The sequence below is a fragment of the Rhinolophus sinicus genome, linkage group LG06 (assembly GCF_036562045.2).
Source record: "Rhinolophus sinicus isolate RSC01 linkage group LG06, ASM3656204v1, whole genome shotgun sequence".
NCBI lineage: Eukaryota > Metazoa > Chordata > Mammalia > Chiroptera > Rhinolophidae > Rhinolophus > Rhinolophus sinicus.
In genome coordinates this window covers 140,954,663-140,978,741 of record NC_133756.1, presented here as the reverse complement: position 1 = coordinate 140,978,741, position 24,079 = coordinate 140,954,663, and the positions used below count along the sequence as shown (strand labels likewise).

General features: G+C 42.7%; 1 protein-coding gene across 1 annotated transcript; it reads left to right on the top strand.

Moving 5' to 3' along the window:
* Positions 1–12,714: 12,714 nt before the first annotated feature.
* KCNA4 (potassium voltage-gated channel subfamily A member 4) lies at positions 12,715–20,384 on the top strand. The gene is made up of 2 exons (XM_019755172.2): positions 12,715–13,125; positions 16,280–20,384. The coding sequence occupies exon 2, from the start codon at positions 17,070–17,072 to the stop codon at positions 19,035–19,037; it is 1,968 nt and encodes a 655-aa protein (XP_019610731.2). The 5' UTR covers positions 12,715–13,125; positions 16,280–17,069; the 3' UTR covers positions 19,038–20,384.
* The last annotated feature ends 3,695 nt before the right edge of the window (positions 20,385–24,079 follow it).

Here is a 24,079-nt window from a genome sequence, read left to right as displayed (position 1 = left end):
GTGTGCGGGACTTTGTTCCCCACTCGCGTCACGAGTACCACTCAGGGACGTAGGGCCCTGTCGAGGGGTTAATGTCCCCTTGACTTTCAGGAAGAGACTGAAATGTGGCGATTGCCCTGCCAGGTGCTAGCAACACCTGTTGACAGAGAACTCTTTGTAGATCCGTGTCGCTACCTTGGTGGCCGGTGCCATGTTAATTCCCGCATCAGTGACTTCCCTCCTGCCGTTGTCGTCACTTGAGAGACTCTTTTGCTGTCCTTATCTTACCATTCTTGAAAGTTCAGCTCAGTTCCAACCTCTGTAAAGCCTTCTATGATCAGCAGTGTTGAAAATAAAAGCACGTAACATTTATCAGGAGCTTTCAACTTGCCAGCCATGGTACAGGGAACATTAATTCTCCTACTGCTACCTCCACTTTGCTTCCTTCTTTTGAGTTGCTACATAACATTTATACTTGCACCACCATAAATACTGTTTCATTATGTACTGTCAGGTATACTAATTGTAGACTATGTGTGTAGCCCATATATAAATTATTTATAATATATACTACTTAGGTACTGTTTTACGACTGCTTCTACTACTACCACCACTCCTACTATGGCTGAGGTTCATTAGAATACTTACCATGGGCCAGGAACTGACCTAAGTATTTAAGTTTTCTCTTTTGATCCTCAAAGCAATTTTGCAATATGTGTACTTCCTATAGTCTCACTTTTCAGATGAAGAAAACAAATTCTACTGATAATTCCATCTATAGGTGATGGAATCAGAATTTGAGCCAAAGCTCTCTAGCTTCAGAGACCACAAAAACATATATATCATCTTCTAGATTTGCTATTATATCATGTAAGGGTTGGACTTGCCTTCCCAAGCATTTAGATCAATTTGAAGCTTCTTAAGGCCGAACTCAGCTCAAAAAACTGTTCCCTCATCTCCCACCCTTTTAAGTCTGTCCTCATAACTAGTAGGGAGTCAAGAAAGTCAGCATAAATTATTTTTCTTTTTGATATTGTAAAGGCCATTAAATTAGACAGCACTAATAACATCAATAAATGGCTGAAAACTGAAAGAGATGTAGTCTCTCCAAGCTCCAAATAGATGGATAGAATTATATGGCTGTTCGAGAATTTCTAGGACTACTGTATTTACTCTTTTTAACAACAAAAGCTTTGTCCTCTCAGAGCCATGTCTACATAAACTATGATTTGGTAAGATTTCCTTGCCATTAATCTCACTCATTAAAAGGAAAATAAGTTGACAAGATTAAAATCATTTTTTTTTCCTCAAAACATCCTCAGTCAATTTCCTAGTTTACATCAGCTCAGCAGGAAAACAGTAGAATTATAGATTTTAACACAACACAGAAAAACACCATTCAGTTTTCCCTAACTTTGATTTTGGTTTAATGTGTTAAGGTTCAGTTAATTATTTAGGGACAATTTATATTCTCTTTCCTCTACAAGAACAGTATTTTTTTAAGAAATGAATTTTAAATTCCCCCTTATCTCAGTGAAATGATGAAAATGCTTAAATATTATATAAGAAGTATCAAAAGTTGCTGTTAAAATTGCCAAACGAATATGGCAAACAAAAAAGTGAATCCTTGTGCTCTAGAAGTGTTTACTTCCACAAGTGGGTTTTAGAAATAAAACAATGACCTATTTTCTTATGGCAATCATTCAGTTCTAAATGGCAGTGATAACAATAGTTAACCATCCATCACTTATGAGAACTCACCCAGTGAAAAGCTAGTCTCAGAATTTTTCATCTTTATCATATTTGGTCCTCACAACAGCTTTATGAAGAAGCCACTACTTTTATGCCCAATAAACCGTTAAGAAAATTAGAAATTACAGCAATTATGTCATTTTCCCAAAGTCATACAGCTAGTAAAGGACAGTCGGTGTTTGGCTCAGAATATGTAAAGTGTATTGCTAAATGTACTGGCCTCTCCAACAGTAATCGCCAACACTTTGTTCTTCATGAGTAAACATTTTATAAAGCTGACAGTGACACTGTTGAACTTTATCTGAGCCCTGTGCTCCTGGAAAGCAATAATGGGTAAGGCATCCGCCGACCCCTTAAGGACCACACCCCGACTGCCCTTGTACTGGTGTATTTTGAGATGAGACCCATGTCCACCCTTCCGCAGGACCCCCATAAACTCCAGGATGGCTGCCTTACTGACTTGCCGCTAAAAACCCACAGGCCCTTTTCCTTTTCGTTGAGATATTCCTCATTAATGAATATTCTCCCTGTCACTATAGTTTCCATAAAATAATCTCCTTGTCTGATACATTTGTCTTTCACAGTTTGGTGCTGTCACGTCACTGCGATGGACCAAACCTCGCCTTAGATCCCTGCGTACTCCACCCGGGTAACAAGGCCCCTTGGAGCCCTCTGTGCTCTGTCCTGACCAGTGATTGGCAACGCAATGGTGAGTCTGATTCCTGCTCCTGTGCTATGGACTCAGGTCCATTGGTACCATGGAAATATTTTATTTTGATGCTTCTTGAATACACGCTTGATTTCTGGTGCCAGCGTTTTTGGTTTTGTGGTCTGACCACTTGGTGGTCTCTGTAAAAGAATTCGTAGTTTATGGAAGTCTTGTCTCTGTCAGGTGAAAGATGACAGAGACTCTGGTTTGTTAATCTTTGCTGTTTGTCAATTTTGAGTGCAAATCAGTTAAGAACTTGTACCTACTGGGAAGAGAACAGCTCTTTGATATGAACCAGTGAGTTTTGTATTTCTTTTTTCATGCCTGACTGGTGACCGACATTTTAGAATAAAAGCTATGTAGGCTTCTCTCTCTCTGTATGTTTATGTCTATCATTCAAACAGGTCTTTACCTCTCACTGTGTGAGTGTATATTTTCCCTGTCTCCAGGGGTATTACCAAATTTGATTATAACATCTCTTTAAGGGGTCCTGTTCTGATTGGCTTAGAGGTAAATTATTGCCTATACAAACTGAATATTCCTAAAATTCTATTCTCAGAAAGTAAGTAAATTGAACTACTAAGACTTTTAAGATGCCAGGTTTAAAGAGTATTCTTACAGAAAACAAGTCAGAAATGTTTTATTTCAAGCTTATATCATTTAGGCAAATCTTTGGCCAATGAGAGTTGTTTAATACTATGGGTTTAATAAAATCAGCCATGTTTTCTGTGATTTATCAACATTAAGCATAATATACACATAGATTTTTATTCTATTTACATATTCCAAGGTAATACTCACCTCCATCTTTCTGCATTATTCCCAGAGGATATCTTGTTTATCTGCCTCTGTAAAACCGCAGGCCCCTTCTTTCTCTTAGTGACTTTCCTCATTAATGAGTGTTTGCCAGATTATAATGGCTCAAATACAATCATGTCCTCAGTTGTCCTGTGCATTTTGTCTTTCACATAACTTATCCAGTTCTCATAACAATCCCATGAAGTATCATCATTCTCATTTTGCAAGTGAGAACATTACATTTAGAAAACTTAACAAACTTAATCAAGGTTATACCTCTAGTAATGGATGGATATTTGCTGATTTCAGAGGCTGTGCTCTTAACCCATAATCTATATATCACCATAAACAAATCAAATTATTCTTTGTGTACATAACATTCAATTTAGGAATGAAATATTTAATAACTTCCCCCAAGTTGAAGACGAAAGTATACTGTATTTTTCTTTAAGCTTAAGACCAGAGCCAAAATTCATCACTTGATGGATATGCACTGTCTTGAGCAGAAGAAATTAATTGTGTTATTAGATATATTATTAATATCGGGACTCTGTAGAGCTAAGTTTGAAGCACATGACCAGATCAATAGCTACAGACACATTAGTGGTGGCAGAAGACATTGAATTGGAGATCTCTTGAAAGATTGCACCAAATGCTTTGGGTCCTGGATAGAAGTACCACCTTCTCAGGTTATTATATATCAAACCCACAACTCTGTATGTTGATTTTAAATGTTGGCTATTATTAATACTATTTTAATTGTTCATAAAGGTTAGTATGTTACCCTTATAAGAATCCCTAATTCTCTTGGATTTTTCAGTAAGTCTCTCACTGCAACTTCTTATCTAAATATTTCTGCAACATACTCCCAGGCCACAATGAACTTTCTTTTTCTTTTTAGATTTTATTGGGGAAGGGGAACAGGACTTTATTGTTATTGGGGAACAGTGTGTACTTCCAGGACTTTTTTCCAAGTCAAGTTGTTGTCCTTTTAATCTTAGTTGTGGAGGGTGCCGTTCAGCTTCAAGTTGTTGTCCTTTCAGTCTTAGTTGTGGAGGGCACAGCTCAGCTCCAGGTCCAGTTGCCATTTCTAGTTGCAGGGGCGCTGCCCACCATCCCTTGTGGGAGTCGAGAAATCGGAACTGGCAACCTTGAGGATGCACTCCAACCAACTGAGCCATCCGGGAGCTCAGCTGCCATGTTCAATCTTAGTTGCAGGGGGCGGAGCCCACCATCCCTTGGGGGACTCGAGGAATTGAACTGGCAACCTTGTAGTTGAGAGCCCAAGAGCCCACTGGACCATGTGGGAATCGAACCCGCAGCCTTCGGAGTTAGGAGCATGGAGCTCTAACCACCTGAGCCACCGGGCCGGCCCCACAATGAACTTTTTATCTGTAGTTTAGTCCTTCTTTTTAAAGTTTTTCTTCCTCTGAGTGAACCTGAACAAATAAAATGCTAAGCAATCAAGATGCTACTTTGAAGTGCAGCCCTTACAATTTTGGCAATGTAGTATTCTAAAATAATTTCTGGGAAGCTCTGCCACTCAGAAATTACTCTCTTGGAGCTTTAAACTAACAGAGAAGAATATGCACGTATGAAGCTATTCTAAGATGAAAGCAATGGTTCAATACTGTCTTAAAAATAACTTTAATTTGGATCCAGGCAATTTTACTGCACTGTTATTCAAATTATCTGCTTTTAAGTACAGAAGATTTAGTATACCTAGTAAAATATGGAGGAAAACCATAATGTCTTAAAGAAACCTGCTGTTGTTTAGAAAACTGCATGAACAATTCCCATCTGCAAATGGTTATTTATTACTTTGCTATTTTTAGATTTTTTTTTTTTTTTTTTTTTGGATGCATCGCTCACAGTAGCCTCTGGGTGCATTTGCAGTTTAATAATTAGCATTCCCATTATAGCTTACACACAACATAGAAGGCAACATAAATACTGGATGCCTTCGAATACGTCAGCATATATTCACATGCAGACAAATAAGAAAGTGAAGATACCTTTTACTCAGAGTTTATCAGCTAAGATCATTTAATTATCCCTTAAAAACCAAGAATCTTAAGACTTATCAATAGTCAAGAAGTTACTTCTTTATTCAGGGATTGTGGTTTGTTTCTGGGCCATGCCCATCCGCCTATAAGCATTTAAAGAGACTGTGAAATGTTTACACCCTGCAAATGAAATTATTAGCTCTGAAATACATAATAAAAACCAAAGTCTACAATATTGCAAAATTTCAGTATAACACTGTCTACTAGTCAGCTGCAACTCAGTTGTAAAGTAGTTTACATAACCTCTAATGTAAAATGTGTAAGCATTTTAAGTATCCTAGATAAGGCTCTGAGAAGATCTTCTATACTCAAGAGTAGCATGGATTGCCCAAGCTCTTAAAACCACCTAGCATATTGATATTAGAATTAGTGCACTGGACTCGTTTTAGTCCCTGTTTAGAAAATTGCATTCCACCCAGACTCAGATGAATAACTTCCCTTTGGGCGACATAGGTGACTTGATCAATTAAGCTGATAACTTGTGACATGAGTGGCCTGGTTCAAAAAGACGAGGTAAATCAATCAGAATTCTCCTTTTAGGAAATTTAAAGTATGTGAAGGACCTTTAAATTGAAGACCATATAACAATGGGGCTAAGTCAGCCATTATCGGGCCATATGAATGGAAATATTATGGGAAAGCAGAGACTTATTGCTGAGAAAGAAGAAGTAGGTGCAGAGAAGAGAGCTAGATCTAGATATATGACTAATTATCTGTTTTTTGCTACATCTTGGTTCTTCAACTCTCTTCTGGACTCCCATAGGACCTGACACCTTCCTTACCTACTTGTAACAGAGGACAGCACATTCTGCCTTTTGGAGAACAGGCAGTGGCCAAACCAAGGAGAGGAATCTGGGAACTCCATTTACAAATCAGGACACCTGGGGATTGCAATAACCATTGCCTCTTATGTAAATGTGAGTGGTATTCAGATGCAGGACTGTGAACACATTCCTTTGTCTAGGACCCTGTCCCTATCCCCCAAGAAAGCCCCCTCCTGTCCATTCCCAGGTACTTAGAAGAGTGACTAAACCTGGAATTGGGGATTGAGGGAAGGAAGGAAGGAGAAGCATTTCTGGGCTCCCAATTTGGAATGATTAGGTCGTGGTGTCTAGAATGAAAATGGACTAGGACTCTCCTACATTCTGTGCTGGCTATTCCCTAGGCTTCTTTTGGGAAAGCCTTTGCTATCTAACTACGATTGAACACAGTTTCAACTTTTGGACCCCATCTGCTGATACTCTCGCTAACGGTTTTGCTTTATCTGCCACAGAGCTTCATGCAGGCCTTCTTGTCACGCAGGCCTCAGCTCAAATGTCACCTTCTTAACAAGGCCTTCCTCATTACCCAGCTGAAGTCAAAGCCCTCTTCCCTGACAAACTGTTACCCTGCATTATTTTCCTCATAAAGGTTATTGTTGTCTGTAGTAACCTTGTTTATTTAAGAGCAGGGACCTTGTCTTTGATGGTCATTACTGCTCAGTAATTAGACGAATGCCTGAGACAAAGGGTATACTCAATAAAATTGCGTTGGATGAATGAACAATATACTACTTCAGACCCTCAAGCAATCCAAGAGTAATTGCTTTAGTCAAATGTTTATTTTCCCCCCTCAAGGCCTGTTGTAAATCATTAGAATTTCACTATAAATATAATACATTTACTTTCAAGTGCAAACTTATATAAGAAGTTTGGAAGAGACTCTTTCTAAAAACCATCTAAAGAAAATTGTCAGTTTTTGCACTCCTGTGTGACCTTCGGAGACATCAGTCTGTGGTTTTGTGCTCATTCAGAACAAGAGCTGATTTGTGAGGTCGACTGAGAAATAAATTAGAGGGGTTTCTGGTGTCTATAAAACCTGACTGGCGATGCGTTGTTCTCAGGAGCCACTGATTAGAAACCATGATAGCATCCTTGTGACACGCGTCCTCTCAGCTTTGTTTGTTTTGGCTTTTTGTTCTAAAATACATCGGTTAGCCAATCCCTGGAACCGTGTTTCTATCTTCACCCAGGAGTGGAGAAACATGAGCAAAGAACAGACAATTTCAGGTAGATTTCTTAACCGACCTGAACCTAGTAGACATTTCTTTTCTATGAAAACATCCTTCCTACAACTATAGTCATGGTTTTGGAAAGCACATGCTGGACAGGGTCTTTCTCACACTCGCCCAGATCAGAAGGAACGTTGGGCTGATGAAGGAGAGGTGGTCGGGCCGTGACGGGTGCTGGCAGCCATAGTGTAAACATTCTTACACTACAGAACAGAGGCCTGCTGCCAGCTGTGGTCATGCGTGTCTTGGGGGGTGAAAGGTGTTGGTCAAAATCAAAATAGGGGAAAGAGGGAAGGCACTGACCCTGAAGAGAATAGAATCCAGCATGTCCTGTGATCACTGACCATATTTAAAGCAGCCTTCAGAGAGTCTGGAACACATTTTTGGCAGGAAGTATACCATGCCTCTTATTTTTATAGAGGCCCACATTTAGGTACATGAGGAAAGCTCTTTGGCATATACTGTGAGGAGCTACACAGAAGTCACAGTGGTGGTAGTGTCTGCAGGAACTGAAACGCCATTCTGTACCTAAACCTTCCGTGATCCACCTCTGCTCCAAGGTTGCTCCTAATTGATGTTTGCCAGCAGGCGAGTCTGTGCTTATTTTTTCTCTACACCCTGGTTGCTACTTCATTTTAAGCAAGACTCCAACAACTGCCCTATTTCATAACCACATATAAGGAAAGCAGAACAAAGAGCTAAAAGTATGATTCTGTGTCACCTTGTTAGAGTGGACCTGACTGAATGGATCTCAATACCAGAGTCACCCCACATTGCAGCCTCATTGTTCAAGGTGGAGAGCATTGCAAATTCTAAGGTACTTCAGTTAAAGAAGGACAGTTTTCATTGATGTGCACTTGGAAAACTAAATCTGAGATGACTTATGGTGATGCCAACTCAGTTTCATTCCTGTGGCTTCCGAGATGCAGTCATAGATGGGGAGAAAGGGATGCCCTAAGAGCCAGGAAACCCAGGAATGCCTGTAACTCAGTCTTTTTTAGGGGATGTCACAGCTGCTGATCTGGGTTTGTCCAAGGGAGGGTGAACTACCTCTGTCCAGTATGTAGAGGTGGGAAAAGTGTTCTTCCATCCAGTGTTGTATCCTAGACCCTAGTTCCAACTCCTGAGCGTTGCCATATCTAAGGCTACCATCGCTTTACCTTTTCCTACTCCATATTGGATCCTCTGCGTATCTTTGCATATGCTCACACGTGCCCTTCTCATCCCGTAAGCCTTTGCCATGTGGCTTCTTCTGCATTGAGAACCTTTCTTTCCAACCCTGATTAAGTGCGCTCCCCTCTGCCCCTGGTGTGACGCCTTTCAGACTGTTCTCACCTGCTGGACTGAGAGTGTGCACCCAGGAAAAACAGAAGCTGCCTTACTCCCATTGTACCTGTCACAGCATGTGGTCAGTCAGGAAGCAAGCCAGGGGTCAGTGTCTCTCTCCAGGGTTAATGTTTTCTCATTTTAATAAGAAGGGAATATGCTTTTCTGATGGCTTATGACCTGACCAGTCCTGGTATCGTAAGATGGGATGGGAAGTGGTGGTGAACAGTCATTGAAAAGTTCACCTACAAGGAAAAACTAGCTGAGCGACTCACGTTTATAAGGAATACAGGCTGCTGAGGGAATATCTGTATTCGTACATTTGGGACTGGGAGGCATGGAATCAGGTTCTCCAGGACACATACCTCCAGAACTTTAAAAGTCAGATAGTGGAGAGGCTGGGTAAGCAGGAAATAAAAGTGATCATCATTTAGTTTGCTCCCAATGTATGCACTGAATGTTCTTGGCAAATGGAAGCCATTTCCATTATTCTTTCATTTTAATACATTTTCAGGAAGGTGTCCTGGGCTTCTTGTGTGAAGAGAGGAGGAGTAAACAGAGCACTGCAACTCACTGGGGACCACGGTCCCCAAAGAGAACGAAAGCATTTTTAATGGACTTAGTTTGTATCTCACAAGGCCTCCTATCTGCTTTGTACAAAGGAAGATCGGCTGCCCTTTGCTCCTTTTTGTGTAAACAAAGGTTTCAAGATGCAGGCTTTAACATCTGTATCACCACTGAGAGAATGCAAAGTCGGGGAGAAAAGATTTGTTGTCATAGGAGTATTTGGAGGTGGAGCGCTTGAAAAATTTTGACTAGCTGATGACTAGGCACGAAAATAATGTTTTCCTCTCTAAAAAAAAATAGAGTTTTGGGATTGACACAGGTAGATTTTTGTTGGTCACAAGCTAAAGAATCTTTCTACTAGTGTTTATTTGTGTGGGTTTCTAGGAATCCTTAAGAGGATTTCACAGAAAGAAACGGAATGTTTTTTGAATGCTTTATCATTATTTAAAAGGGCAAAGAGTTTTGTGTATGTGTATATGTGTGAGTATGAGAGTGTGTGTGTCTGTGAATGTGTGTGAGTGTGTATGTGTGTCTGTGAGTGTGTGAGTGTGTGTGTGTGTGTGTGTGTGTGTGTGTGATGGGGGGGAGAGGCTGGGGTCAGAGTGTGCTATTCCCAGTTGGACCCCACCTCTCTCTCAGGTTCCAGTTAGTCTTGGTCCACCCCCAGTGCCCTGTGCCCCTGTATTCTCCTCAACAGGGGCTCTAATTCTCACCATTCTTCAGACACAGCTCTTCTTTCCTTGTCAATCTGTGCTTGCTTCTCCACAGTCAGGTGCTTCTCCATTCTTTGCACCCCAGGAACCCATCCTCACATCTCCATCACAGCACACATTCTCTAGTTTTCATACTCTGTGCATCTGACACAGCCAGTAGTTTGGGAAGACAAGTGGGCCTAGGCCACGTGGTGTTATCATCAGCAGCAAGGGGTTTGTCCACAGTGCAGCGAGTCAGATGTTTAAGGCCCAGCGCTGCTACATCATTAGCTATATAACTTTTGGGCAAGTTAGTTAACCACTGGAAGCCTCAATTTCCTTCTTTATAAAATAGTGATCATAATAATACCTACCACACAGAGTGTTTCGTGTTTCAGATGAAATTAGACAATATGCATGTAAAGAACAGGGCACAGAGCTGGGTACTAAGTGGGCACTCCATGAGCGTTACCCGTCATGATCACGTTCTCAATAAGCATTTGTTGTATGACCCAAATGTCTTCCTGAGAGCGGTGTTTCCTTAGCTGCCTTTGACTGCCTCCTCCCTGTGCTTTAGTAATTCTGATCCCTGACACCTAAGAAGTACACATATTTGTAAAGTCCTCAGGCATTTTAAACTTTAAACTATTCTCTGGGCTCTGATAGGAACAGACGACACATGGCACATGGAAACATAATTCATAAAGTTTTAACATAATCCCATTAAAATTTCCAAGCTTCAATATAACTGTCATCTTTCGCACGTCATTCAATCTCAGGTTTCATCTTCCTGAAAGCATACCACAGTTCCTCATGACTGATCTCACAAACTGCTTTTGGGAAACTAGTCCCAAGATCCCGTGCCCTCAGCCCTGCCCTCTACTATCCCAAGAAACATCATTCTGATGCGACAACTGTAAACTCAAATGATTTGCTTTTGGTATGAAACTGCACAGGGTCTTGCTCACGCTGTGAAGCTGTACAGAGGGTTTGGGGTTACTGCTCATGATCGTTTTTTACTTTGAGAGAAATCCACCCTCCATACTTGCAAATGAACGGTAGTGGGGAATGAATCCAGGCAAAGAGTCTCTGGAGAACCAGGTGGAGGCACCTTTCTCTCACTTCCTCCACCCCGGGGTGGAAGCCAAGAGATCACAGATAAATTTATTCATGACAAAAGTTCAAGAGGCACTAGCTGGAATAAGTTAGGAAAAGTGAGGTTGCACTTCACTTTTTTTTTCTTTCATGTTTTCCTTTCACTGATCACAATGCGATTATTTTAGTTATTATTTATTTTTTTTTTGTAAATCAAACAGGAACGAAAAGCAGTCCTCCAGTTGTCCTTCGGGGAGCCAGCAGTGGTTAGGTAAGTGAGCACAGGGCATATCTATAATTCAACTCAGGAATATTTCTCTTAATAATTAATCAAGCTCCACAAAAGGAGGAGGCCCAATAAGGCCCTCGAACAAAGCTGCCAGCTGAGGACTACAGTGGCAGCATCAATGCCACCTGACCGGCCCAAGGACGCCTTTTCTCCAGCAGTCCGGGTGTGTGCTGCCACTGCTTTCTTGGCCCATTAGGGGGAGCGAGCAGAGGTGCCCGGAGCCTAGGATGCCACCTGAGCATCAGCTTGTGTGCCTGTACATTTCGCATTTCCCACCACTATCCTTCCTCTTGGTGTATTTGTGGGCATTCCATATTTACATCCAGGTCCAGGGGCATTTCACATTCCAGCCTGAGAATCCATCCCGGGGTGAGGACTTCGTTGCGGGTACACTCGCCTGCCTGCGGGGAGGACAGAGGAGCGTACTTTTTTGTGGTTTTAGTGGAGTGGTGTTAGAGATCTGACCGCTACGATAGATAGAGACCTCCCTTTAGAGATTTCCCAGGCGCCAAACCTCGGACCGAGTCCCATCTCTTTTTGCAGCAACAAGTTCACGAAGGCCGCCTCCCCTTATTCCAACCCCCCCCCCCCCCCATCCCACGCTCCCAAGACAGGTTTGCAACCAGCTCGGAGCCCTGCGACTTTCTTCCTTCCACTGGACTTGTGCCTCTCGTGCACTACCCTTAGATTGGGCCTGATGCCAGTTTCTTTAACCCACCCCTCACCTGGGGGGAACACGTTTCAAGTCCCTCTCCTCTGCGCCCTGGAGGCCTGACCCCTAGTTTGAGGCCGACAAATTGTGCAAGGGAGGCGGAGATCCAGGGGTCAGGGCGCGCTTGCAGGAGAGACAGGAGGGCTCCTGGCCTGCGGCCTCGGCAGAGATACACCCAGCCCCCAACCCCACAAACACGTGTGTGTGTGTGTGTGTGTGTGTGTGTGTGTGTGTGCACGCGCGCGCCCGCACTCGCACCCGCGCCCGCGCCAGGGTAGATGTATAGAAAGCGGGTCAGGGAGAAGAGAAGGCATCCAGAAGCACCCTGTGGTCTCGATTGGACCTCCCGTCGAGGTCACCCCCCCCCCAAATTCTCTCGGGGATCCGACTCTACCGTCGGGACCCCATTTCAGCTCCAAAAGGACACCTCTCCCTCCGGGATTAGCGTCTCTCCTCTGAGGGAGATAGCCAGGGGCTCCTGAAATGGTTCCCAGTCGTTCCCCGGAGTTTCGGCGTCGGGGAGCCGGACAAGAAGGGGAGGCGGGCAGTCGTGTAGTCGTGACTGCTCCCGCCCAGCCGCGCGGGAGGCGCCCCCGGCGACCGTGCTGAACGCCACACCCTCGGCACGGCCCTGGCCCCGCCCCCGGCAGCGCGTTCCCGGCCTGGGGAGGCGTGTGCTGCTTCTGCAGCCAGAGAGGGAGAGGGATGGGTGTTGGAGGAAGAATTCGGGCTTAACAAGTGATCGCTGCTGTCTAGGATTTTGTTTCTTTTTCTCGGGAATCTTAGCTTCCATTCCCAGTCGAGCGCTTCTGTGCCGAACTCCAGAGGAACCAGGAGTCTTGAGGGTCTTCCCTGGGGCACCCCCGATGCCCACCCCTGCGCTCCAGCAGCGAGCACTCTGTGCCCCCCTGGCCAGGCAGCAGAACTTATTCCGTGGATATTTTGGAGCCTCCACCTGCCACACAGGCGTGATTTCTTTCTGTTCCCAAGATCATTGTTCCCCTCCTCCAGCTGTTGCAGCTTGAGGGGGGAAAATAAAAACCAACCGGGGGATATTCTTTATTTTTATTTTGCACCCTGCCGGGGAACGGTAAGTATGATGCCTCTCTTATCATTTTTTTCCCCTCTCTTCTTTTGGCTGTTGAAAAACAGTGGACATTTGAGGGATAAATAATATCGGGAATGTGACAGAAGGGCATGAATGGAAGGCGGTTAAAAATAAACCAGGAGGTGGGAGAAGGGAGGTGCAGATGCTGCGCGGCGCTCCAGGGGGCCAACAGTTGTTATTTTCCCAACCCCAGGGATGGGGTGCGTGCGCCCTGTTTAATGTACCCGAGCGGGAACCTAGGTCTAGAGGCGAAGGTGCGATTAAAGATGTCGTTTAGAGGTTGGGTTTAGATTTAGCATCGTTTTGCCTCATCCCAACTCACCGGTTTCCTTCCTTTGGGGGAACAGCTGGTGAACGGGTTTGAATTGCTGCCTTTCCCCACATTTGGATTTGCGTGCATTTTCTGAGCATTTGAGCAATACATAGGGACTGTATAAATGGCGTGCGCTGAAGTGTATATTTCTTACGGTGTTGGTCTTTCTGATTCTCTCTCTCAGTCTCTTAATCGCTCAGTCTCTCTCTCAGTGTCTCCCCCCCCCCAACCCCCCCCATAAGGTTCAGGTACCACCCTAAGACAGTTGCAGGAATTAGCACTGAGAGATGAAAACAGCCTTGTTGTTGGGGGTGGGGGGTGGGGGTGGAAGGAGGAGGCTTGGGATGCAAGGCTTGTTTGGGGTTTCAGGGACTGGGGAATTGGTCATCTGCACAATCCTATTAGTTTTATGGTGTTAAAGAGGAAGGGAAATTTCCCTGCAAAAGTCTCCCTCATAAAGGCTCCTGGGAGTTGGCTTCTAATAGATTCTCCTAACATGAATACCTTGAGAGGGAAGAGAGGTTTTAAGCCTGGCTTGCTGGGTGGAATAATTTTTTGCCTTCTTTTTCTATTTTAATTCTTCTTCTTCTTCTTCTTCTTCTTCTTCTTCTTCTTCTTCTTCTTCTTCTTCTTCTTCTTCTTCTCCTTCTCCTTCCTTTTTCTCTTCTTTCTTGTTCTTCATTTTTCTTTAAGATTAGGGATAGTGAGGCAGCTGGTAGCCAATTAAAAGGGAGGTAATTTGCTTTTTGTAGGGTGGGGGAAGGAGTGAGACAAACCAAAACCAACAAAACTAATAAATAAATAAGAAATTATGTGGTGTAGAGCAAAAAGAGGGCAGGTCTAGACTTCTCGCAGAGTTGATGGTGAATGAGAAGACCCTCTAATTCATGAATTTCTGGAAGTCAGTTGGAAGAGAGACGGGTGTACATAGTGTACAAATTTACAGGTACAAATGTACTGGGGCTTTATTTAAATTGTGTATTATAACTGCTTGGAAGGAGTTGGGGAAGTAACTGATCAAACTCGCAGGCTATTTGGCCTGTGAAAGAATTTAAAGGATGTTGGCCTGACTCTCCCCTGTGAAAAATAGAGATTTGGAGACCTCCTGAGGGTAAACACTTTAGAGTGTGAGATGATGTTATGAGTCATAAAAAGGAAGAGGGAAGTCATTTGAGATAACTTCAGAGGTGTATTTTCTGGGTTTTGTGCCCCAATCAAGCTCACTTCTTGCCCTAGGAGAATGTATAGGATTGAGAAACCATGTATGTTTGCCACTTCCCCACTTGTCACTTCATAAAACTCAGTGTATTTCAGCTTCCAGGCTGGCAGGATTCAGTAAGGAGCAGCAGGTGGTCAAGAGCTGAATCCTGTTAATGGCTCTAGAAAGCCATTTTTCTTACGCTCCCCAAGTGCTTCCAGTAATAGAAGCGAGTAGATGCCCTGAATTCTGTCTGTCATTATCCTCCCCAATTCTCTGGGTCATTCTTCTGCATTCTTGGAAGTCCTGTTGGATAGAGTGAATGGAAGAAGCAAGAGTAGACAGGAGATTGGGGCAGGAGCTTTTACAGGTCCCAGTGGACGAGATGAATTAGCTGGACCTAGGCAGAGCATGCTAAAGAAGAGAGGCCAGGAATACCAAGAGTCAGTGGGGACAGAGCAGACTGCAAGGAAGATGTGATCAGGAAGTGGGAGATTGGAATAAAGGTGGGCAGAGAGACAGGAGGGGGGAGTTGAGGGATGGGGGCTATGGATTGAATTATAGAGGGTGGAGTATGATAGACTGAAAACAAAGTCCACAGAAACAGGGATTTAAAACATAAGGAGAGAGTTCCTTGTGAAGAGTGTAGGAGGAAGCACTGAGGTGAACACGGAGGAATGGCAAAGAGAGAAGATGATTATTAGAGAAGTGGAAACTGGGATTAGCTCCTAGAGACTGTGGGTGGAAAGGAGCATTCTGGGCTCTGAGGAACAGAAAACAACAACAGGGATTTGCTTTGGGGAGTTACGAAGTGCCAACTTAATATAGGTCACTGGTGAGTCTCAAAATGTCCTGGATGTCCTCACGCTCCGTCCTTCCCCACTTCAGACGCTGGTACAAGGAGGTACACATGTGTGGGTGAGTAAATAGACAATAAAAGCTTAGGTTACTATCACATTATCAATAACCACCAGAGTTTATTGATATCCATTATGTACAAGGCGATGTGCTAGGCTATTAACACCCCCTGTCTCATTTAATCCTTACAAATGTGGGATGGGGGGGTTGCATTGTTACCTACACTTTGTGGGTGAGGGGACTGACACTTGTTCAAGTGCTGGAGCCTGGATTAAAGAAAACTGTTTATTCTGACTTCTCTAACCCTGAATCAAGATACAGAGGGGTGGAAGGGCACTCAGTTCAGAAATATTTGGAGTAGAAATAAAAATTTAAAAAAAGCCTTAGGATCAATGAATGATGGAAGCAGCTAAAAGTGACAGTATTATTATTGTGGAATGATGAGAATGACAGTGAGAATTAAGAGCTGGCATTAATGAAAGGGTGGATTGAAGGAAGAGCCATGGGGGTCGAGAGTAGATAGAGGAAAAATAATTGAGTTACCGTAAAAATGGACTGAGCTGAAATAATATCCAAAGAAGGATGTTTAGGGAGAAAGAGGTGTAACACCCTGCCCAGTACTCCTTGGAAACTTATGGTTGCTTGGTGCTTTATATGGTTTGCTCGAGGACAAGAGAAAGTGTAAAGGAAGGAAGGGCTCAGTGTGATTTTTTTGTGATTTGATACTTTTTATTTTTCTCCTGTGCTTATTTTCCTTCCTTTTTCAGGTGAAGTGCTTCTTCTCCATGATTTTAGCTGAAGGATGCTCTGTCTGCATTTCCTTGATTTCTATGGAGACCTCAGAGCTGGGTTTGCCCCTGCTGGCACCTCGTCTCACACATTCTCTACCTCCCGAGGTCTTTGCCTCTATCGATAGCTTGGCACTGCCTCTGGGTCCAGAAAGCCTGTGATGAACTTGAGGGGAGAGCCTGGAGAATCCTCCTGGTAGGGTAGAGCGGCAATGGCTGGACGTACTTCAAGTCTCACGTTAACATGGGTCAAGCTGTCACTAGAAGGCAAGTGATAAGACTACAGGCTTATTTGCATTTTATTTAAATTTGATGGACTGAGCTTTGGACGGTTTCCATGGCAGAAAAATATATTCCATTTTCTAGGCACAACTGCTGGCTGTCAGATACTTGCTGTCTTTGAATCTTGCAGCGTCACCACCAACCACATCCTAGACATATTTCCAAATTTGAACATCCACCCCAAAACAGGTGTTTGGGAGACCCCCCCAACATTTTCTGACTTAGGCTTGAGAGTGCTAGGCTGTTTATCTAGACCAGCCCAGCTCTGGAGAGCGATGTTGAATCCATGGGAAGAAAGGGCATGGGGCGTGCAGATTTAAAAACAGAAAATGCAAAGTTGGACTGAAAATATCTCTAGTCTTCCAAGCAATCTGCTTAAGGGTTCCAAACTTACCTTCCTTTGGTGAGAAAAGAAGCTGCCCTATTTTTTTATTTTATTTTTTTTTCCTTCTACAACTGGAACCAGCCGTTTCCAAAAACCACCACCATGGAGGTTGCCATGGTGAGTGCGGAGAGCTCAGGGTGCAACAGTCACATGCCTTACGGTTATGCGGCCCAGGCCCGGGCCCGGGAGCGGGAGAGGCTTGCTCACTCCAGGGCCGCGGCGGCCGCCGCTGTCGCAGCCGCCACAGCAGCTGTGGAAGGCGGCGGGGGTTCTGGAGGGGGCTCCCATCACCACCACCAGTCTCGTGGGGCCTGCACCTCCCACGACCCTCAGGGTAACCGGGGCAGTCGGAGGAGGAAGCGACAGCGTCCCGAGAAGAAGAAGGTCCACCACCGTCAGAGCAGCTTTCCTCATTGCTCCGACCTGATGCCCAGCGGGTCTGAAGAGAAGATCCTGAGGGAGCTGAGTGAGGAAGAGGAGGAGGAGGAGGAGGAGGACGAGGACGAGGAGGAAGAGGAGGGGAGGTTTTACTACAGCGACGAGGATCGTGGCGATGAGTGTTCGTACACCGACCTGCTGCCGCAGGACGACGGGGGCGGCGGGGGCTACAGTGCCGTGCGCTACAGTGACTGCTGTGAGCGCGTGGTCATCAATGTCTCGGGCTTACGCTTTGAGACCCAGATGAAAACCCTGGCCCAGTTTCCAGAGACGTTACTGGGGGACCCTGAGAAGAGGACTCAGTACTTTGACCCTTTGCGCAACGAGTATTTCTTTGACAGGAACAGGCCTAGCTTTGATGCCATCTTGTATTATTACCAGTCGGGAGGCCGCCTGAAGAGGCCAGTCAACGTCCCCTGTGACATCTTCACCGAGGAGGTGAAGTTCTACCAGCTGGGAGAGGAGGCCCTGCTGAAGTTTCGGGAGGACGAGGGCTTTGTGAGAGAGGAGGAAGACAGGGCCCTGCCGGAGAATGAATTTAAGAAGCAGATTTGGCTTCTCTTTGAGTATCCAGAGAGCTCCAGTCCCGCCAGGGGCATAGCCATCGTCTCCGTCCTGGTCATCTTAATCTCCATCGTCATCTTCTGCCTGGAAACCTTGCCTGAGTTTCGGGACGACAGGGATCTCGTCATGGCCCTGAGTGCGGGTGGGCCCAGCGGGTTGTTGAATGACACCTCGGCCCCCGACCCGGAGAACTCGGGGCACACGATATTCAACGACCCCTTCTTCATTGTGGAGACCGTCTGCATCGTTTGGTTTTCCTTTGAGTTCGCGGTTCGCTGCTTCGCTTGCCCCAGCCAAGCCCTCTTCTTCAAGAACATCATGAACATCATTGACATTGTTTCCATTCTGCCTTACTTCATCACCCTGGGCACCGACCTGGCCCAGCAGCAGGGGGGTGGCAACGGTCAGCAGCAGCAGGCCATGTCGTTTGCCATCCTCAGGATCATTCGCCTGGTCCGGGTGTTCCGGATCTTCAAGCTGTCCAGGCACTCCAAAGGCCTGCAGATCCTGGGGCACACCCTCAGGGCCAGCATGCGGGAGCTGGGCCTGCTCATCTTCTTCCTCTTCATCGGGGTCATCCTGTTTTCCAGCGCCGTGTATTTCGCAGAAGCCGATGAACCTACTACCCATTTCCAAAGCATCCCAGATGCGTTCTGGTGGGCTGTGGTGACCATGACAACTGTGGGCTATGGGGACATGAAGCCCATCACCGTGGGGGGCAAGATCGTGGGGTCTCTGTGTGCCATTGCAGGTGTCTTAACCATTGCTTTGCCAGTACCAGTGATTGTCTCTAACTTTAACTATTTCTACCACAGAGAGACTGAAAATGAGGAACAGACACAGCTGACACAGAACGCAGTCAGTTGCCCATACCTCCCTTCTAATTTGCTGAAGAAATTTCGGAGCTCTACTTCTTCTTCCCTGGGGGACAAGTCAGAGTATCTAGAGATGGAAGAAGGAGTTAAGGAATCTCTCTGTGCAAAAGAGAAGTGTCAGGGAAAGGGGGATGACAGTGAGACAGATAAAAACAACTGTTCTAACGCAAAGGCCGTGGAGACCGATGTGTGAATTTCATTCTCCACTTGCCACGGCCCCATCGCCCCAAACCCCAGCATCTCCAAATATATTTATGCATAGAGAGTGCAGTTATGACAATGAAATATGCAAGTGAATCCAATGCATACAGCAGTACACCATTTAATGGTTATACGTGGCATAATTGTTACTATCCTTGTATTACATATTAAATAAATGATACAACTTGGAGAAGAGGGAGGCTTAAATAGGAGCAAATCAATCTTTATATTTTTCAATAGAATGCAAGAATTTTGCACATGAACTGGAAAAGATGTTAAAAGTAAAGATAGTTCCATGGAGAGAATGTGTATATGTGTGTTTGTGTGTGTGTGTGTGTGTGTGCTGCGTGCGTGTGTGTATGTATAAGTAAATTGTCAACGTTGTTAGTAATCATGCAGTGATGGGAAAAGTTGGCATTTTGAAGTATTTACTATGTAAGAACTAATGAATTTGAGCATTCATTTAACAGTGCTTTAATAGCATCTCTTGTCTTTGGAATCCATAGTTTTTTAAAAAATTGTAAGAATTACTGTGTAGAAAAAAAAAAGAAAGTGGATTATTTAATAGAATATAGGTCACAATTTTATCTTGAATTTAATTAAAGTTTATTTTTAACTGGAAATTAACTTTTAAAAAGGCTGCAAGGGCCTTTAGAAATTGATTATATTTTATTATTAATTTTGGGAAGAGATGACAGCAAATGCCTAATGAGGTGGATAGAAGAAATGACATCGGAGAAAAATGTAACAACTTTTTGTTCACAGATACCAGGACTGGAATATTTTTTTTTTTCCTTTGCACTACTTTATATGCTGGCGATTGAGAGAGACTTCATACTGTGAATGTTGACTAATGTAACCGTTCAATGACAATCATTGGAAGAATGATTTCTTAGTCCTATTTTATTGTTCTCTTCTTTTCTTTGTGTGAGACTAATGGCCACGCAGATAACAGCACACGATTCCATTCTCTTTTTAAATCTAAATAACTGATATGCAAAGGGACTGTGAAGTCAAGCTTAATAACTGAATCTTCTGAAATTGGTCTGTCACAATGGTGTTTCTGAAACCATACTATCTTAAACATTCTTCTGCCTTTAAGTCCAGAATCCTTTAACCAAAGCTAATGCATGCACTGAAAGAATTCTTGAAGAAATAAGATGTCCAGCAGCTACAGTGATTATGGCTTAAGAGCTTTCTATTAAATGTACAACATAAATGTTAGATTTATTAAATTTATTTCTGTGTGCAGCTACATAAGAGCAGGATGTGGGGATTCACTTCAGATTTTGGGATTCGATTTGCTAAAATTGGTATAAAAAAGAATTGTGTCAAAGCATTTTGTTTCGACATCACCATCATTATTACATTTGTTAAAGGAATTTATGACACACAGAACCACGTTGAACTCAACATTAGATGTTCTGGAATGTGAGGTAACAGCTAGTGATTGGCTTTGCACTATTAAGTCATAATAAGATATGTGTTCGCAAACTCAGAATACATACAGAAGAGGCCTTAACTCTACATATTTCTCAACTTCTGTTCTTTATAAGTGGTTGTCTTGAGGTTTGGCAAAATAAGTAAATAAATAAAAAAATAATAAATAAATAAATAAATAAAATAAATAACTAGCTAGGGTATCTCACTACATAACAAACGAACAACTGTGAACTGAAAAAAGAAAAAAAAGGAATAATTTTTCTCCAGCTTTTTAATCCCTAGCTATCATTTGATAATCATATAAATTTTACCTTTCTTTTAATATATTTGAAACTCAAAGTAAATCCAATGTTAGGTTTAAAAGCAAAGCTACTTCCGACTTCCTTCTCCTCATCACTTACAGAGAACTTACACCTCTTGAGAACACCTTTGGAGAGTGAGAAGTGGCAAAAAGAGCAGTTGATTAAAATGTGTAGACCAAAGATCTCTAGTGGACAATAGTGACAAAACAAGGAAATGCCATCTTGTAACAGGACTTCAAAGATAGCATTTTGATATATTTTGGATTAGGAGCAAAAAAAACATAACAAGCCTTAGCCTAACTGTATATCTGTTTAGATTGATCACTGTTTATTTGGTAAAGTCACTCAGTTAATCTCAGCACCCCAGTTTCCTCATTAGTAAAAAAGAGGGCACATAAAGCGTTTGTTACATCGTTACAGAAAAGCAAGTGAAAACTCTGAAATGTCGAGGTCCATATAAATGTCTGATTTTATGTCTAAATTGCTTAATTTTCCTGTGGAGGAAAAAAAAGATATAGAACCTGTGAGTTACATCTGCTTTATTAGGATGTTGTGAAAATCATGGGTAATTGCTTTAATTTTGAGCTCCTTACAAGAAGACGGTTTGCAAACACCAGATAGCCTATCATTGAATAATTGCTGCGGTTTCTTCTTTTGGGGGAAGATTCCAGGCAGGTTATGGTTAAAACAAAACAAAACAAAACAAAACTTGACTCTGGGTCAACTTTCCAAAAGGCTTTGAATAGCTTTTCTCAAGCTTTTTAACCCCTGGCCATCATTTGATAATAATATAAATTTTACCTATCTTTTAATCATATTTGAAATTTAAAGTCATCTATCTTTTGCTGTACCCAACTAGGTTAGATTATATCTTAAAATAATTTAAATGCTCTCAGGCATGGGATGTTTGTTAAACATTCTATAGCAACAGTAGCCATGATTTGGAAGGGAAAACATATTGTATTTCATTGTTTCTATAGCACTTTTTAAATCTGAAAATTTATATTACATTTAATTGACATGTATTAGAATGGATAATTCTTAGAATCCAGGAAATACACTCATTTAGGGATCCTGGGGTTTTCCTTTATCTTACATGTTTTTTTTAAGGGTAAAAGAGTCAAGAAGTGACAGTTATGGGCTACCAAACCAAATAGTATTAGGCTCTCACTAAATGTGTGTTTGTTTTTCTCCTGCAAGATGCATTGATTTTAGGGTGTCTGGATCTTGATTCCACCCTGAGAAGGAGCATTTAAGCCCTCCGTATACAGTTCTTTACAGAGAATGTGTGAAGGTAGAGTTCTCCCTGCACCTGTGGATGTATACCATTTTTCCAAGTCAGAGCTAGGCAAAATGCTTTAACGCTATTTGTGAAAATTTTATACTGTGCAGTGTGCTTCTAGGTACTTTTGTAGCTAATTTAGGCAACTGTATCTTCTTAGAGGCCACCATACGCTTTTGGCTGTAAGATGAAAGAGAAGTGACCCATTTACACGTTTGAATTCTTGGGATCTGGAATCCTTTAGTTGCTTTCCAGATGATAATAAAGGTTACCAAAAGTACAACATTTGGGGGTCATCCCAATCAGAATCATTTCAGGGGTGGATACATTGTGCTTTCTTCCAGATGCTTGAAAAAGAAAGTTATGCATAACAGTTCTGAAGAGATGAGGGCTAAGTATTCCTTTTAATTTCTGTGAAAGGAGGTTAGTGGATGCCAGTGGAATGACCGCTGGTCTTGCAGTTGAGAACTGGCTTGTTGACGACAGGCACATCATTTCATCTCCTTAACTCTCAATTTTTGTTTGTTTGTTTAGTGTAAAACAGGCTGTTGGGCTACATTATCACTTATTCCTTCTAGCACCAAAATTCTGTGGAGTTGAAGGAAGTATTAGACTAGCTTGATATTTTCTAAGTACCCCTCCAACTATACCAGCTATGATTTTATAGCCAAGTAATAAGAACAAAACAGTTTTAGAGTCTTACTGTTAGGTTAAATACAGCAGCAGGAGTTTGAGATTGAGTTTTTGGAATATAAACTAAGCTGAATGAATTGGGTGTATTTTGAAACTATTTATTCTAACAACTTCTAAAGGAAAGGGACTCAATAAAAAAATAACTCCTCAGTCTCCAGTTGAATACATATCATGAAAGTTGGTAAGTAAACATTTTGATTTCTTGCTTTGTTATCATACAGTCTTGTCAGTAAACAGAGTTCCGACCTGGGCTGGAAAACTCATTTTATGCTTAGACACATGTAGTATTTCACAAGTGCTACTGCCTTTCTTGTCGAATTTGTTTTAAACAGGATCCCTGAAGTTTTGTGAAAAATCTTTTTATTAAGCCTGTGTTGAAATTGAATCCAATATATAAATAAGGAAAATACACTCTCTCTATATATATATCTTAAATTATAGTAATATATCATTGTTTTAGAAAGTCAACATTAACCAGCAGAAAATTATTTTGAGTTGCATTGGAATCATAAACAGTAGTACCCCACACCCCGAGAGAATCAGAATTGGTGTTCTCCAGCGTTGATTTTCAGGATTGTGATACATATTTAAGCACTCACATTGCAGCTATTTCTAGGTAAAGGGGGAAATAACACTTAGATTTGGTTTACATTTTTAAACGAACATGTAATGTGCTCATGTGCATGATGCAGAGTATAACATCCCTCTTTATATGTTTGTTTTTTTCCTTATTGATACAGTTTAGAATGATTACGGGTTGTCATTCAGTGACAAAGGGGCCTGTTCCAGGAAATCTTCCTGACTCAAAAGTCATTCTGAATTCTGCAAGGGACATTTGGTGTGGACAAAAGGTACCTCTTGGTTTTCCTGCCTGCAAAGAAACATGACTCAAAGCGCAGGGTCTTCCAAAGCAATGCAACCACTGCAGGTTAGAAGACAATCCTACTTTCTAGTATGGAGATCAGCATTCCTGTTTCAAAGAAGGTTGATGGAGTGGTTTGTGTTCAAGACTGAAGGAAGCAGAGCTATTTTTGCAGTGAATGGGAAAATGTACTTCTGACATGTAAATGAAGATTAGGGCTGTGATAGGAGTTTTGTTTCTGACTCCGTTTTCTGTTTCCATAGCAGTCTCTATTTGTTACAGTATCTTCTTCATAAAAAGTATGCTGCTAATATGTATCAGACCGTATGGCCCAATTTGAGGTTCAGAAAATATGGTTAGTTTATTTATGGGTAAATAAATTAATCCCTGAGCATGAGATGGGTGCTTTGAAGAACACAGCATATATTTAATGAGCTGTGGCTCTAAGTGGC